This window comes from Antennarius striatus, chromosome 18, assembly GCF_040054535.1.
Source record: "Antennarius striatus isolate MH-2024 chromosome 18, ASM4005453v1, whole genome shotgun sequence".
Taxonomy (NCBI): domain Eukaryota; kingdom Metazoa; phylum Chordata; class Actinopteri; order Lophiiformes; family Antennariidae; genus Antennarius; species Antennarius striatus.
The window spans coordinates 16,145,290-16,161,519 of record NC_090793.1 but is presented as its reverse complement, the minus strand read 5'-3'; the positions used below and the strand labels follow the sequence as shown (position 1 = coordinate 16,161,519).

The 16,230-nt window shown below is 38.5% G+C and overlaps 3 protein-coding genes across 5 annotated transcripts; 2 read left to right on the top strand and 1 right to left on the bottom strand.

The window, feature by feature from the left end:
- Nucleotides 1–142: 142 nt before the first annotated feature.
- On the bottom strand, nucleotides 143–5,138 carry toe1 (target of EGR1, exonuclease). 3 transcript variants are annotated; one of them, XM_068340604.1, is made up of 8 exons: nucleotides 4,813–5,138; nucleotides 4,521–4,561; nucleotides 4,340–4,436; nucleotides 3,738–3,896; nucleotides 3,177–3,290; nucleotides 2,569–2,717; nucleotides 1,673–1,835; nucleotides 143–1,414 (listed from the first exon to the last, which is right to left on the bottom strand). In XM_068340604.1, the coding sequence occupies exons 1-8, from the start codon at nucleotides 4,924–4,926 to the stop codon at nucleotides 695–697; spliced, it is 1,557 nt and encodes a 518-aa protein (XP_068196705.1). In that variant the 5' UTR covers nucleotides 4,927–5,138; the 3' UTR covers nucleotides 143–694. The 3 variants fall into 3 exon arrangements, with proteins under 3 accessions (XP_068196705.1, XP_068196707.1, XP_068196706.1); XM_068340606.1 differs by having other exon boundaries at nucleotides 3,738–3,915; nucleotides 4,803–4,888; XM_068340605.1 differs by having other exon boundaries at nucleotides 4,803–4,888.
- Nucleotides 5,139–5,147: 9 nt separating this feature from the next.
- On the top strand, nucleotides 5,148–8,599 carry si:ch73-382f3.1 (uncharacterized protein LOC100151273 homolog). The gene is made up of 4 exons (XM_068340607.1): nucleotides 5,148–5,808; nucleotides 6,266–6,425; nucleotides 7,252–7,424; nucleotides 7,644–8,599. The coding sequence occupies exons 1-4, from the start codon at nucleotides 5,659–5,661 to the stop codon at nucleotides 8,025–8,027; spliced, it is 867 nt and encodes a 288-aa protein (XP_068196708.1). The 5' UTR covers nucleotides 5,148–5,658; the 3' UTR covers nucleotides 8,028–8,599.
- A 2,064-nt stretch (nucleotides 8,600–10,663) lies between these two features.
- On the top strand, nucleotides 10,664–14,412 carry selenop2 (selenoprotein P2). The gene is made up of 5 exons (XM_068340875.1): nucleotides 10,664–10,743; nucleotides 11,810–12,070; nucleotides 12,435–12,647; nucleotides 12,846–12,954; nucleotides 13,473–14,412. The coding sequence occupies exons 2-5, from the start codon at nucleotides 11,844–11,846 to the stop codon at nucleotides 13,758–13,760; spliced, it is 837 nt and encodes a 278-aa protein (XP_068196976.1). The 5' UTR covers nucleotides 10,664–10,743; nucleotides 11,810–11,843; the 3' UTR covers nucleotides 13,761–14,412.
- The last annotated feature ends 1,818 nt before the right edge of the window (nucleotides 14,413–16,230 follow it).

Below are 16,230 nucleotides of genomic sequence, written 5' to 3'. Positions count from 1 at the left end.
AGTTTAGCAGCAACTTATTCTAAGGAAATCACAGCCTTTAAAACTAAAAGGCTTTTTCTTAACAGCCATACAAACAAAGTATGGGTTACCAGTTCAATTTCATTCTTTTAAGTACCGTAATGTCTGGAAAAAGACAAAATGATTCTTGACGCGCATCAGTTTATTAGTCCCTTCAGAACCTGCTCACATTGCAAAATCAAAACTGGTGGATAAATGCAAATTAAAGTAAGCTTCATGAGAAACCTCAGAAGGTCACAGTCACAGCCGATGAAAGAGCTGCCTCTGGACTGCAGTTCATTACTGCCATCCTTCGCTGTGAGTGAAGGATGCGTAAATAAGAAACCCACGGTAGACTGTGGAGTAACTCGATACATGGGAGCAGGAGAAACAAATCAAAACATTACAATGAAATCTGACGTTTCATTTCCCTATGATCATGAATGTAAAAAACATTAACCAAACCCCCCCCCCCCCCCCCCTATTCTTTGAAAGACAACAGATTTCTTCCATACTGACAATGATGGTGTGGGGTGTCAATAAAACTAATAAATTCATCCTCTGGAATATTCACACAAAATTAAACAGAAGTTTATTCAGTTGCTGCAATGTTTCAGTCTAGACCAGACCGGTGGTGGTTACCACACTGCTTGCAAAGCAACAACATAAATGAGTGAACATAATAATAGTCCCCACGCTACACTCTCTCCCCCCACACCATCTCCATCTTTTGCATGTGGGCCTTGGATGATTTGGAGAAGGTGCTTTTGACCACGTTGAGAGGAGCTGCCTTCCCACTGAGGTACACCTTATTGAGAGATGAAGGAAGCAGTGACGGTTGCTCTCTCTCTTTACTGTTCACTTCCTCCATCTCAAGTGTGCAAGCGTAAGCAAAGATGTATCCCGTCATGAAGGCGTCAAACCCGGCACGGTGTGTCCCTGAGTCTGCTTTTGTCTTCTGATAATCAGCCTTTAATGGATGAACAGGATTGTCTCCTAGCCCTCTGTCTTCTGCTCTGTTTTCTATGCAGTTGGTTTTTGTGTTGGTAACATCAGTTTTGGTGGATGATGTAGATTTGTCTAATTCTGTGTCATCTTCACACACTCCCATCCCCTCGCTGTCCGCCTTTGTGTCCTCCCCTTGATTTTGTTGGGCAATTCCATCAGTGTCCATTGGAAGCTGACGTTGTAGACATGACTCAGCCATTTCCTGGATATCTGGAACACCTTCAGGATCCAAATCCATATGAGGCAATTTGTTTTTGGGGGGGTCTTCAGAAGTGGATGTGCCCTTTGTTGCCTTGTCCCTAGCTCTCTTTTTCCTTTTTTTACCTGTGCGTTTTTCATCCTGGAGCACAATCAGGTCGGTGTCATGGGACAGCGGACACTGGGCGCCATTAGGACACCATCCAAAAGCCTGTCAGACAAACATGCACAAGCAGAAAGACACCAATTGGATCAGCTGTTCTAATAGATCATCATAATCTACCTTTCCTTCAGTTTTAAGTAAAACTGAATCCACCAGTGTTCTTGTTTGCATCCTTTGCGTCACACAGCGTGCGCCTCTGGGACGCAAGCTTTAAATGTACTTCCATTCAACAAAAATATTCACAATTTCTCCATTTCTCCACTTAAATTTCAAACCCGCAAATCACCATTATGTTTTGAGACTCACAGAGAAGCGCTGGCAGATGTCAGCCTGCCCCCCCAGAAAAGCCACAGCAGGACACAATCTGTAGTCCACATAGCTGGACATGTGACCACTATATTGGAAGAATTCTACATGGAGCTGAGGCCCGGTCCCTCCAGAAGTCACACGGCGGCTGCAATCCAGCTTACTGGAGGGGAGATGGACAACAGGACTAATTATGACATCAAAATGACAATGATGCAAAACAGTAGTCCACAATGGCCTGTTATTGAAAATAATACATAAAGCAAAAAAAGAAAAAACAATAACCCCACATAATGTACTGTATGCACTTTCTACTTTTTACAAAGGCATCTATAACAAGCATGAAATACTCCAGACCCCCTGCTGCTGATGCATCTCCTTATTGAACGATGTTTAGAAAGATGCTTTTTAAGTTGTTCATATTAAGTGCATTTGTTATGAACTGGAAATCTGAATGTTTTTAAAAACTGAATAAATAAGATGTTTATAATTCCCAAAATGTAAGGTAACAGTCTAGTAAATGGGAAACGTTTCCATGTGGATAGAAACTCTTATGTAACATGTCCCACTCACAGAATAATTCTTTTCAGCATCGTTTTTATGAACTTAATGCCTTTTTTTGTGGTTTTCTATATGCTGTTACACTCCCCCATCTGCACCCCAGTTTTAATTATTAGCAGTTAGCAGAGGGTCAAAATAGCATCTATAACTGTAATAATTTCACATTTGAACCACAATGAAGGGTTTGTTTAGACCAGAACAGAAGTAATTGTCAGACAGTTAATCATCACAAGATTGATCTAGCTCCTGAACAATCCCTCTGATGTCATAGTTGATAGAGTGTGTCATGTGTCCACCACTAATTTCTACGGTCTATTTTATAAATCACAACTCACCATTTCTTGTAGGCATACTCCAGATAGGACGCGGTGAGACGAAGCTCAAACTCAGTTATATATTTGGTGTCGTAGATACCTGCAGGAAACATCTCAGACAGGTCTGCCGTGAAGGTGGCCAAGCGTTCAGGTAGATGTGCATAAAAACTCTATCAAAAGCACAATCACCCCAAAATTTTGTAAAACTTTTCCTTCACTTCAACAACCACAGAGAATCTCGTCAAAATATGTTGATAACTTTTCGAGGTAAACTACAAGTCAACAAACAGACAATCATAGGTGATCACATAAACTCTTCAAAATGTGTTGGCAGAAATAATTAATCTTCAATTTGTGTTTAATCATGTAAATGTTAATAATTAATTTAAAATATATATTACATTTCCTCCAATACTTTTGGTGATTTTTAAAAAATATTTACATCAAAATAGTTCAATCTAACTGCAGCAGCTTCAAACATGCAATGACTACATAAGTTGATAAGTGTCTTGACTTTTACTCTTCATTCAGCATTTATGACTCAATATGTGAAATTACTGAGGCATGACTGACATCAAAAACAGACAGAAAATGAAACTGAACATTAAGACCTAATAACTCAGTTATACCTGGTAGAGGAAGACTATGTCAATGAGGCCATTGTGGAGCACCAGGGGTTTCTTAGCTCGCAGCAGTTCTGTGAATAAAACCCGAATGTGGACTCCTCGGTCATCTGATCCGACCTAATAAAGCAGGGAGAGAGACAAGACTAGAAATGAAATGATAAAACCAAAGAGAAATAATCCATTTCCTAGAATAATCTTTTAACACAACACTAAAGTGTTTAGTCAATATTAATCAGAATAGAGAGTAACTTAATGTAGCACTACAAATGTATGAATTATAATACAGCAGGCTGAGTCACAATAAGCTCAAACATTTTAAAGGTTCCAGTAATTATTCAAGTCCACATTGAAAGCCCTTCATCCACAGTGGCTTAAAAGAAGTCACTCATGAACACAAGTCATTCAGTACACATTAAAGAAATATTCACTCATTCATTCATTAAAGAAATAAGGGAATCCAAGATGAAACAAGTCATGTCGAGGGAGAAGTTGGAAAAAATTGGTACAGAAGCTGAAACAATGGATCTAGAACGTACAGTACATCACAACACACTGCGTCATCACCTTACTATTGCCCTTGCAGTACGGGATCCCTTGAGCATACTGCTTGTTAAAATCAAATCCATGCTGCACCAGGAACTGGACTGATTGAGGCTCTATGATGTACTCTTCTGAGCACAGCAGGGTGAGGTTGTACACCTGGACCATGTATGTGTCTGCCGTCTGGGGAAGGGGAGATGGACTTTAAAAAAAATGAGGATACCAACAATATAAACTGTCAGATAGACACAACTTTACTAGTGTATGTCAATGCTCGCAATGCAAGTATTTTCCACACTATAAGGCACACATGAAAGCCTTTAATTTTCTCAAAAGTCAACGGTGCGCCTTACAATCCAGTGTGCCTTATATATGAAAACGTTTGAAAATAGACCATTCGTAGAAGATGAGTTCTCTGATGCGTTTTAAAATTCAGTGCGCTTTATAATCCAGTGTGCTCCTTAATCCAGTGCGCTTTATGTATGAAATTATTTTGTTAATAGGCCATTCATCGCAGGTGCGCCTTATAATTCAGTGTGCCTTCTAGTGTGGAAAATACTGCACACATTAAGCATCTCACAATAAGCATCCACATGTTTTATGTAACCTGAGTAGACTTATTGTACCTTGTGGTCCAGTTTCTTGTAACATGCAATTCCCAGTGAGAGAATGGAGCGAGACCGAGCTGCACTGCATATAGCTTTATATCTGTCCTCTATGGATCTGAAACACAACAGCATGTGCAACCATACATAAGTACAGATGGCATGACACTGACTCTAAAAGTAAGAAGACAGTTGTACTCACTCTGCCAGCAGCTTTTTCCTGTTCCCAAGACCACTCAGCTCCTGTAACAACAGGAGGATGGGTTGGTAGTTTGTTTGTTTTTTAAATTGGTAAAATCGAGACAGAATAACTGCTGATGAGAGGTTATGAAAAGGGGCTTGGATTAGAGGTAATGCAGACGTTCGAAAGGTAGCGCTTTGTCTGTTATAAAGCCTAAAAGCAAACAGATCAGTGTATGGAGGAAGGATTATAGCACGCACATAATGAGAACAAGATGAAAAGTACGCACACATATAAACACACCTGTACTTACCGTGTCCAGTGCAACGAATGAAGACGACTTAATAGCAAGTACCATAGCAGCCCAAAGGTCTTTGAAATTATCATTTTGGACATCAATAACAGGAACCACCAGAGAAGTTGCCATGTTTTTCTCTATTTACGTATCTACGAGACAAACTGCTTATTGGCGCCTGAAATCTTTCCAGATCGTTAACGAGAACATTAGCTTCCGTAATGAACATTTACTGTTATTGATCCATGTTGAGTCTCTGCTTAATGCTCACATATACCGCTGCCTTACATTCAGTGACTATATTAACATTTACTTTTTTTTTTAAGTCCTCAGCTCGCAGCGAGGTCCCCGCAAACATGTCAATGTGCTTTACGGGTCCTTCAACAAAATACTGATTGGTTGTTTAATGATTGCCTGATCACAAATAAAATATTTGTGCTTAAATGCTTAAAAATTTCCCACAATTAACGAATATGGACCTGTTATTCCTTTATAATTTGATATTACTCGCCGTCTAATAGCTAAATTCGACATTTGTAAGCAGGCGTTTACACAGACACGTTTATGAAATACGTCACGAAGTCCAAATATCGACACGTCGTGCGCCATTTTGGCTCAAAGAAAGTGGAGAAACATTTTATCTCTTATATTTTTTAATTCTATTTAAAATATTTTTTAAGTATTTTAAGTCTGTAGAGTATCATTTTGGTTTCCACGAGTCAACATTTAATGCTAATTTTCCTTTTTTTTTTGTTACACCGCTTCAGTAAATAATGATAAAAACCCTCAGCTGAGCTTCATGGTATAGCTATCTTGACGTTCACTAACGTTAAATTAGCTTTGCCTTTCGTTGAAATCGCTGAGATGGGTGGCTGCTCCGCCCCTAACTGCTCCAACTCAACTAACACCGGTAAACAGCTGTTCAGGTTCCCCAAAGACCCTGTCCGAAAGAAGAAATGGGTAATGAACTCTCGAAGAGACTTCGAGCCAACTCCTCACTCCAGACTGTGTCAAGTAAGCAGTCCCCGGCATGTGGTGTCTGAGCTCCAACTTCATTTTATAAAGACACTTGTACAAAGATGACTAATCTAAAGCAGTCCCAAGTTATTATTATTATAATTATTATTATTATTATTATTATTATTATTATTATTGTATATAGTTTTGCTATTAAAATAATTTTCAGTTGAGATTTTATCTTTATTTAGTTTATTACTTTTTCTTTAATTCATTTAAACAGGTACGGGTCATTATAAAGAGTGATATTGCCTTTTCATTTCATTTCTCTGAATGAAATGCGTGTTAAAAATATTAATATTAATATGTAAAGTACATGTAATGCACATGACATAAATAATGTAACAAAGTCCAAATGTAAACAAGGCTTTTCCTGTGTGCGTGTTCTGGTGTGTTGGGTTTGGATGTGACATCATCATCGACCATGTGTCTGTTTTTATCTTGTTTCCCTCAGGATCATTTTGAGCAAAGTCAGTTTGAGGAGATAGCAAGGTCTTCAGCTGGGGGGAAAAAGCTGAAGCCCAATGCCATCCCTACGCTGTTCAGTATCGGAGACCCACCTTATCCTGCAGTCACGGCTCCATACATCCTGCTGCCCATGAAACCTGAACCAGGTACCTGCAAATTGCAGATGTTTCTACGTGTATGTCAATTACAGGAGCTGACGTGCAGATGGGGTGCTTATTGTTCTGTATCTGTTACCTAAATGGGCCTTTTCCAGTCTACAAGACTGTGAATAGGTTGTTACAGGTCAATCTTTGAATGTCATCAATAAGCATATGGTGCTCACTTAGTATCAACATTTGGATTATGTTTGATAATTTCAGCACAACATTTGCAGATTCATCATTTGTCTAAATTTCAAGTGACACGATAAGGTCAAAGGCAAGCTTTGCAGGGCAGTGGAAAATTTCAACCACTTTCAACTCATTATTTTGCAGCTTCGTCTATTAAGGTGGAACAACGGAAATTAGTATTTATCTTAGTAAAATATTCCAACAAGAAACAAAACAACAGATATTGCTCCTTGAACATTTGCTGCATTTTAGGCCCCAGTAAAGGCTGGGACAGACTCCAGACCTGACTAGGAAAATTTATGTAAGATTGATGGGGGTTTTTTTTGTGCCGTTACAAGGACATATAGACTCTGACTCATTCAGAAAAACTTCAGAATTTCATTTATTCAATACATTTGAATTTTAAATTATCATTAGAATGCTACATAGCCATCTAAATACTGTGTGTCATGCAGATAATACACTAATCTTATTATTAGAGTTCTTAATGATCAAAACTATGAATGATTTTATTGTGGATACTGCTGAAAGCCATTACTGTATCTCTAAGACTGTACCTGTGGCTCAGTGAGCCAGGAACATGATGCAGTGTTTTTCTGAACCATGGGTGAATTCTTGAAAAAATGATGTTTAACATTTGCAGTGGAGAAGGAATTGAATTTTGGGGACCACGGCTATGCCAGGCGCAACCCGTTAACTGGTTTGGGAGAGGATACTGATAGGACTGATGAAGACCATCAGCCCTGCTCTCATTGTCAACTCCTCAAGAAACAGCTGGAGGAGGAGATGCAGCACACAGCAAGACTACAGAAGGAGGTGGGAACAAGAAACTTTGACCTAATTGCAGCCTTATTTATGCTAAATGTACTGTTTTAACTTCATGTAATCTTACATCTCCTAGGTATTTGACTATTGCTTTCATAAAGTAATATCCCACTGGCTGAATTGATTTCAATGCGAGCAGCTGTCATTTCAGTACTCACAAAAAATGACTGTTCACTGAATAATCGTACAAACTGTCTTCTTCTCCGTCAGGCCGAGGAGATGAAGAAGCGTCTGTATCGGCTCGACAGGATCGAGAAAGGTCTCCAGAACTTTCTGTACGAGGACCAGATTCGGGCCCTGTCCCTCACCAAACGCTCCCGCCGTGCCGTCTGGTCTCCAGAGACCATCTTGAAGGCACAGAAGATCCGCTCTGCTGTTGGCACAAAAGGCTATGAGTTCTTGAGAGAGCTGGGGTACCCTCTGCCGTCCTACCGGACTCTGTGTAACCGCTTGGAGACTAAGATCATGGTGACAACTGATATGAGCTGTGAGATGCTGGCGGAGCTGGGATTGGGGCTCATGGCGCCCTGTGACACTCCCACAGAAGGCGTTGGGGACAATGATGAAGAAGAGCTGATGGGTGTTTTGTCCTGATTATGGCGAAAAGATTGTGCAGATTCTGCTGCATTTAATGCCTGCAGATGTGAGCTTATGTAACCGCGGGCGGATATGCACTTCTCTCATTCACGAAAGGCTGAAGCAACATTATAAATTCATGCTGAGGTGACGTGTTTGAATTGCCAGTCACAAAGACATGACAATCACTCTAGGCTTATGCATAAGGTTTTTACTGTTATGAGAATGATAAGCTGCCACATGTTGAGATGCAGGATACAGTCTGAAAAAGCAGACTAGCATTGAACGTGTTGGTTTGCAAAGAATGTGTAGAAGTCATTTGCACAAAGCCTGTTGAATTTGCTGCTTGTGTTCCGAGACGATTTGTTCAAGTGACAGTGCACTATAAATTATGGTGATATTCATGAATCATGATAATGTGAGAATCCTGCGTATTCTTATACCGTAACGACCACAGCGGCTGTGTAAATGTGTCAATTGTATACAGTTTCCCGAATGTTATGCAAGCTTTATTTTTTGTTGAAATTAACAGAAAATCTTAGTGTGTGTGTGTGTGTGAGTGTGTGAAGCAGTGGCACATAAATAAAAATGACTGAATATGCACATTAAATGTACTCTGAGATTTTACCCTCATCATCATACATCATTCAGTTACTGTCAAACAACTTGGAGTCAATTAATATTCCTATTTTCATTCATCCAACATATTTTTTACTACATTTTTAAAACTGAAACGTTTGCTTTTTTGCCATATTCCAAAATCTTGTCATACAAAATCTAAAGTTGCCAATGAGCACACCTAAAGAACTTCGTGTCGTTTAGGGTTAGGGTTAGTAATAGTAACTAATGTGCAGAGAGGGCTTTAGGGGGAAGAGTTAAAAGGCTCTGTTCATAAACAACTGATTCAAAGCTTTTCCAGACGTGAGACTTACAAATCTTAATATTATAATTAATATTTCATGAAGTTCTTTCCTGTCCTTGTCTGAATAAACGCAATATATTCCTGTCGTAGACAATGTCTACCACATGGTAGACATTCCTCAATTTCCTCATTCATTTTTAAAACACATTCATTCACAAAAAACAAATAACATAATAATCACATGTGAAATTCACATTCAAAAACAATTACCAGTAATAGGAAAATAACAAAGTAAACAAAATATAATTGTAATCATACAACGTAGTTTGTTTATTTTTGCTTTTGTGAAATATGAATCATTCGAAAATTGGTTTGCTGCACGCTCTGATAAAAAAAGGACATTTTAAAAAATTGAAAACAACAAAAAAGGGAATGGATTGGATTACAGTATGGATTGCATTTATCAAAAGAAACGGTAGCCTCTTGGTATATAATGCATTCTACTGTCGCCTGATCACTGACAGCCATGTGTTGTTTTTAGTGGAGGTCATGATGGACTGTCTTGCCAATGATAATCTCTCTGGTTGAACAGTAGCTTTGGCGCAAATGTGAGTGATGTTCTTGTGCAGATCTCCTCACATTGGTATAAGACATGGTTATATAGAAAGTTGAAGACAATCACTTTCAGCCAGTTCTAATCTGACTGTCCTGAATAAATAGTAGCACTGACCAGTCATCGACGTGTACAGCTTCTGTCCTGCCCGCAGGGGACTTTGAACAAATCCCTCTCATCAAAGATTAGATACTCGTTCTGCCTTCTGTGGGACAAGATGTACATAAAAAGATCAATACGATTGACAAACATTGCACAGAGGTTGGTGATGAAATACCTGATCAATTTAATTTAGCTTGAAGAACACAACACCAACTGTTACTGTATAAAGCACAGTTTCATTGATTGTGAAAGTGCAGCCATGTTTTTGTTTGTTGTACGATGACATTCACCTCTACACAGTCAGACCCCTGACTTGCACATGGAGTAAATATTACAGGGTCAGGAAATCAATAGATTGCAGGCTTACTACTGTTTTTGTTGATAAAGGGAGTCTGATGGGGGTGGTGGGGTCTTGAGGTCAATGCTAATGCCAGTTTGTTAACATGCTGTTGTGCACCAAATGTTTAATACCGTAGTTAAGGTTCAATTTCACATTTTTTTATTTATATCTATAGATAAATTCAGGTTTCTGCTTTTGAAAAGTCAAATTCATCCATAGACATGGACCAACACATCTCAGACTGCAGAACATGCAGCGGTGGCCAACGTGTAAAGCTACTAGAGGCTAAAATCAATACAATCCAAAAACTAAGAGACAATAATAAAAATAAATGTGTCTGTGTTGTCATGCTAACATTTGCTAATTAGTTTAGGTATTAAGAATTTAGTCAGAAATTTTGGATCCAGATCAGTTTAGTTCATCTTCCAGGTTTTTCATAAATAAATATTGAGGATATTTAAAAAGAAGGTCAAATGGTTCCTGAGAAGTTTAAGCATGTCATTGAATTCAATGATGGATGCAGCATAATCTATGGTCTTTCCATTATAAAAGGAAAAGAAAATAGAGAAATGTGAGAAAAAAGAGCTATTCAAACTTTGCACTTTACTATGTACTGTGCTTTGAGATGACACACTACACAAGTGCATGCAGTTTACAGTCTCTCCCTCTCTCCCTCTCTCTCTCTCTCTCTCTCTCTCTCTCTCTCTCTCTCTCTCTCTCTCTCTCTCTGTGTGTACTGACTGAAGCCCCCATGATTTAAAACCCCTGGAGGTTGAATGTGTGCTCATGTGGATGACGGGACAGACACAGGACGGAGGTATGGCTTTCTTTTTGTCTTCAAGTTTGGTTTTACTCTATTATCTTTGGAAAGTAAAGTTCCATTTCTTCAAAATGATAAAATTGAATAATAATTGAAATGTCTAAACCTATAATCATAATATGAAATATATGACTAATATTAAATCATTATAAGGTATTTTTTATGATCTGTAGGTCCTTGTTGTAATCTGGATTCAGAAAGGGATCATGATTTATGACAAACATTCACGCAACTCCTTCACACTGTAGCCTTTCTGCTGTTTTCCACACATTGACATTTGTCAAATAATTGTGTTTTACAAAAAAGATATTTTGTACTGACTGCAAAACAGTTATATTTAACTATTATTACAGCATATCATATCTCCATGCAAGCCTCTCTTTGTTTTCTGCCTACCGGGCTTTCTTTCCATTTGTCCCGGCATTCTTCTGTTTGCTGGCCCAGTCTATCCCATAATAAACTCTGTTTACAGATCACCACATGAGATGAGAGACACAATGAGGTCTTATTCTGCTCATTATTAGGGGATAAGACTGACTGGCCATTCGGTTCAGGGAAACGGCAGTAGGCCAAATTACTGAAACTACATTCGTTCTAGTTCTTGCAATGGGGACACTGTGGCCTAGACTCTGTATTCATGTTGTCATGATGGCGGCTTTGACCAAAGTTTTCTGTCTTATCACACCAACGGCAATGGAAAGTTGGAGAAAGTTTCTTGAAAATCTTAGAGAATTTCTGGAGCTTCAAATTAAGATGTTGCTGCAACATTGTCCTGAACAACTCAAGAATCTGAAGACTTGTTTTCCAATTGTTAAAAACAACTCCAGAAGGAAGTTACTCCATACAGCAAAAACAGAACAATGAAAGTCTCCAGTACCCCTGAGGCCTCAAATTGATTTGAATAAACATTCCTGACATTTTCAACTTGAAGTCCTATTTTTATTGTCTAAACTGAAAATGGGTTGTATTTTATGTTATGAACACTTTTTTAAACTCAGAGGTTGCGGTAAAGATCTTATCTGAAACAAGGGTCTAAATAATAATGTATCTCTACAATCTCAAGGCTTCTGGTGGATTGGATTTGAGTGTGAGGAGTGATGCACTCCCTATCCTTGCTGTGGCTGTCCAGCGCTCTGCTGGGTCTGCTGTGGGCCTCACGTGTCAGCCTGATAGTGGAGGGGGACAATGATGCCTCCAGAATCTGCAAACCTGCCCCCTACTGGGCCATTAAGGGACATACACCCATGCAAGAGCTGCTGGGAAAAGTGGTGGTAGTGGCTCTACTGAAGGCCAGCTGACAATTCTGCCTCACTCAGGCATCCAAGTAAGAATGCAGATCTAACACAACATTATAGTTGTGTGTGTGTGTGTGTGTGTGTGTGTGTGTGTGTGTGTGTGTGTGTGTGTGTGTGTGTGTGTGTGTGTGTGTTCGCGCGCGCGCATGCATATATGTGCCCGGAGTTAACATGTTATCAGGTTTGTGACACTTACCTTGATTGCTAGATTATAACCATTGAGTTAGTGTTTTGTAATTTTATCTGAAAAGTTTTATGATCAACGGTCATTTTTAACATTAAGTTATATGCTGGCACATTGAATGCAATATAATGTTGCCTACAGTAAGACAGACCCCTTTTACACTTTTATGGGATTATTCCCATCCTCATCCCTCTCTGTCTGTCCTGCAGCATTGGAAACCTGCGTGTAAAGCTGAACCGCAGCAACCTGACAGAAGTGTCCTTTATGATAGTAAATGAGCAGGAGCCCCAGTCCAGAGCCATGTACTGGGAGTTGAAGAGAAGAGCACCTCCTGGTGTCCCTGTATACCAGCAGTCACCCTTACAGGATGATGTATGGGAGGCTCTGGATGGTGACAAAGATGACTTTCTGATCTATGACAGGCAAGACACCTTATCTAAATGTGCACTTAAATCTAGATTCGTCTTTGAGTGTCAAAAACCCAGTTGATATTGGCATCTTAATGAAAATGAAAGACAACACTAAGATTTACAAGATTATTGTAGATCATCAAGTATTGTCCCTTTTAAACTATGAAAAGAAGCAATAATACCCAAGCATTTTTCTCCTTTGTTTTCTAGGTGTGGACTGCTCACCTTCCATATAGTGCTTCCTTACAGTTTCCTACATTATCCATACATAGAGGCAGCAATCAGAGCTACATATTATAAAAACATCTGCAACTGCACTGTGAGTTATCACAAAACACACACACATATAAATAGTGGTCTCTCATAGTGAAAACAAATTAACCCACAGTTCTCCACTCCATCAAAGCGTCAGAATCTTTTATCTACTTTAGCTCATTTTTTTTGATTATTCAGCTGACAAATTCAGTCATCATCTACCTTGTTTCCTTCAGCATTGGGCATCTATTTCCAACATAAAATGACACACAGCAGAGCACACACCTTGACCAAGGCAACTCCAATAATTAAGTTTCCTTCAATGAAACTTCAAATAAACTAAGTTTTCTTTAATCAGATCCATATATCCTATGGATTATTGTATAAAGAAACTCACAAACAAGGTTAGTGACTACCTTGTGGTCCTACGAGGGCCAGAGCTCTCAAGGTTTCAGAACAGAGCTAAAATAAAAAAGACTAAAATAAATTCTACTGGTATATATAATGTGCACTGCTGGTGTAAATACTGTAATGTCATAAGTAATTTGTGTTGATGCTGTTTTTTGTCCTACTGCCCTCTAGTGGCTACAAGGATTAAATTACCTAGCGACCACAACAAACAGCACCATCAAAAATGAAACAGCAAAGAGTACCGTCAGTGACATGACGGCGGTACCCACCACTCAGCTGGAAATTCAGAAAGCAGATGAAGGAGATACATCTGCTGGAACAACTCATCACCATAGCAATCATCATCCTCATCATCATAAGCATCATAATCCTCATCATCATCATCATAGTCATCATTCTCATCATCAGCACAAACCAGACAACAATAGTCACCATGGTGGGATGGACACGGAAAACTAAAAGGAAGATTTTCTGGTGGTTTTTACTTGCTTCTTTTTTCTGTAGTTTAGTTTGTCTAGTATGTCTAGGATCAGTTTGTAATAGACTTTTGTGACATATTTTTAGCTTGATGGCTGGACAAACAAGCAGTTTCATCTGTTTATGCAGTAATCAGCTTGTGTTTTCTCTGTTAGCATTTACATACCTCATTAGTCTGTATGGGGAAAGTAGCCAGTCCAACGTTGTCTTCTCCCGTTAATGAAGTCTCCAGCGTAAACCCTGCCTACAGGAGGCTATAGATGGATGTGTGTGGAGAGATCAGATGTTTGATGGTTACCGTCCCCCAAGCAGAATCAGAAAGAGTTATTTATTGCTGCAGAACAAACTTCAGGTAGATTGCTGTAGATTCAGTTACTAATGCTGTTAATCTGGTTTCATTCAGTGTCTGGAAGTGATATACTGAGCTACTTGATTACTAAGTACACACATTTGAAATTTGAAGTGTTTAATTTGTTTACACTATGCTCAAGCATTATGAGAAGGGTTGTGAAAAAGACCAGTGAACTAATCCATTACAATCATTAGAGTAAATCAACATAGAATAAATTACACCATCAAACACATTGTTTGTAGTGAAACATTATATATATATCTATATCTATATATATATATATATATATATATATATATATATATATATATATATATATATATATATATATATATATATGTACACACACAGTATAACATAATGTTCTTTATTCATTTAGTCAAATTCACATATTTACAAAAGCTTTCAAATTCTGTTCAGGAAATATTAAAACTATATAGCCAACAGGTGCATGCAGTGAGACACCTGAGACCAGTTTGTGTATATGTGTATATGAATAAGATGCATTGAGCCGAGATCAGAATGCGTTGCTCCCACCTGAAAAAGGCAGCAGATTGTCCTTATGCTCCTCTCTGTACTAGATATGATACTTTTTCTAAATTTTTCATTACTATTTAAAAAAAACACTAAACCATTCCCATGACATTTTATGAAGGGGTAAGTCATTTGCCTGGCAAATTTAGCAAACATGTAGAACTGTTTATCCTTAATAGACGTGTGCACTTTACTTAACGCTTCATTGAGCACAGTTTTTAAAAAGAGTTAACTGTGTTGGTTGTAAGATTAGACAGAGACTTACTTTGTACTTGTTGCTAGAGTTTAAAGCACATTTCATACAAACCAGTTAAACTAAATAATTTGTAAGTCAAAAATGCTGGAGTGAACGTTAGTTTAGAATGTATTTCTCTGTTGTCCAAAAAAAAAAAAAAAAACATAATAAAAGGTAGAAATGTCTGTGATGTGTTCTCAAAATCCAAAGCTCAGAATATTTGAAGCTATTGTTGTTGTGTTATTCAGGTTTTACTTAGTAGTTGATTAAAATGTTAATTAAATGTTACATCAGCAGATCACTTGAAAAGCAACAGACTGAATGAATGTCTGTGTTGCTGGACCATCATGATTATATAATTCCATAACTTACATTATTTGGTGGGAAAGAGTGTGTGCATTAGAACTACAATACTGAAAAAAAGCCATCATGAATTTAAAAAAAAAGTTTTTATGGACAGGCCCTTTTATGAGGAGGAGTTGGAACAAAGTATGAAGGCCAATGTCTTGTCTTAGAGGCACAGCCATTTTACAGGTTAGGTTGATTCATTATTACACCTATTATTTTACTGATGTAATTCTTTTCTTTTTTTTTATGTTGCCATCATTCTGGTGATTTAGTGAATCGGGTTCTCTTGGGGACCTCCTGTGGTTTAATGGAGGTTCCATGTATGTGATGTTGTACACCCTGGTGTGGTTAGCCCCTTCTGGAGCTTCTTATGGCCTTCAGGGCTTTAATGTGTTTCAGTTGGGTGTGTCTGCCATATTGAGTCCTGTTAAACCAAATCAAATATTAATTATCAATGCACAAGACCCGCCACTCCATCCAAAACACCTCAGTCTTCAAATTTGAATTGAGTAAACACACTTTCCGTGTTTCTGCTGTTAAAGCACATATGCCAAATTCAATGCTCAAGGATGTAATTATCTGTGGGCTGCATTATAATATCTAATCGTTATTAGAGCTGGCCCGCTGGAACATTGCACGCGACGCTAATAGACTACAAATCCCACAATGCACAGTCATCGTGTTATTGCGTCAATCGGGTGCACGTGAGCGTTTGTCCTCGCATTTATTCATTAGCGTCCTTATGGGGGTACTATACTGTAGTCAGTCAACTGTGGTGAACTGATCAACGAACACTGTCTCCAAAAATGGCCAAAAAAAGAAAAGAGAAAAGAGTTGATTCTTTACTCCTTTGCTGCGGATGGAAAAGAGCACCGATCCTTGCTGCAAAGCTACAGAAAGTCTTATCTGTGAGGGATGTCTCTGTCATTAGAGTATTTCATGAGTGTAAGAGACTTCCAGTTGGAAAGTATCCATCCTAATCT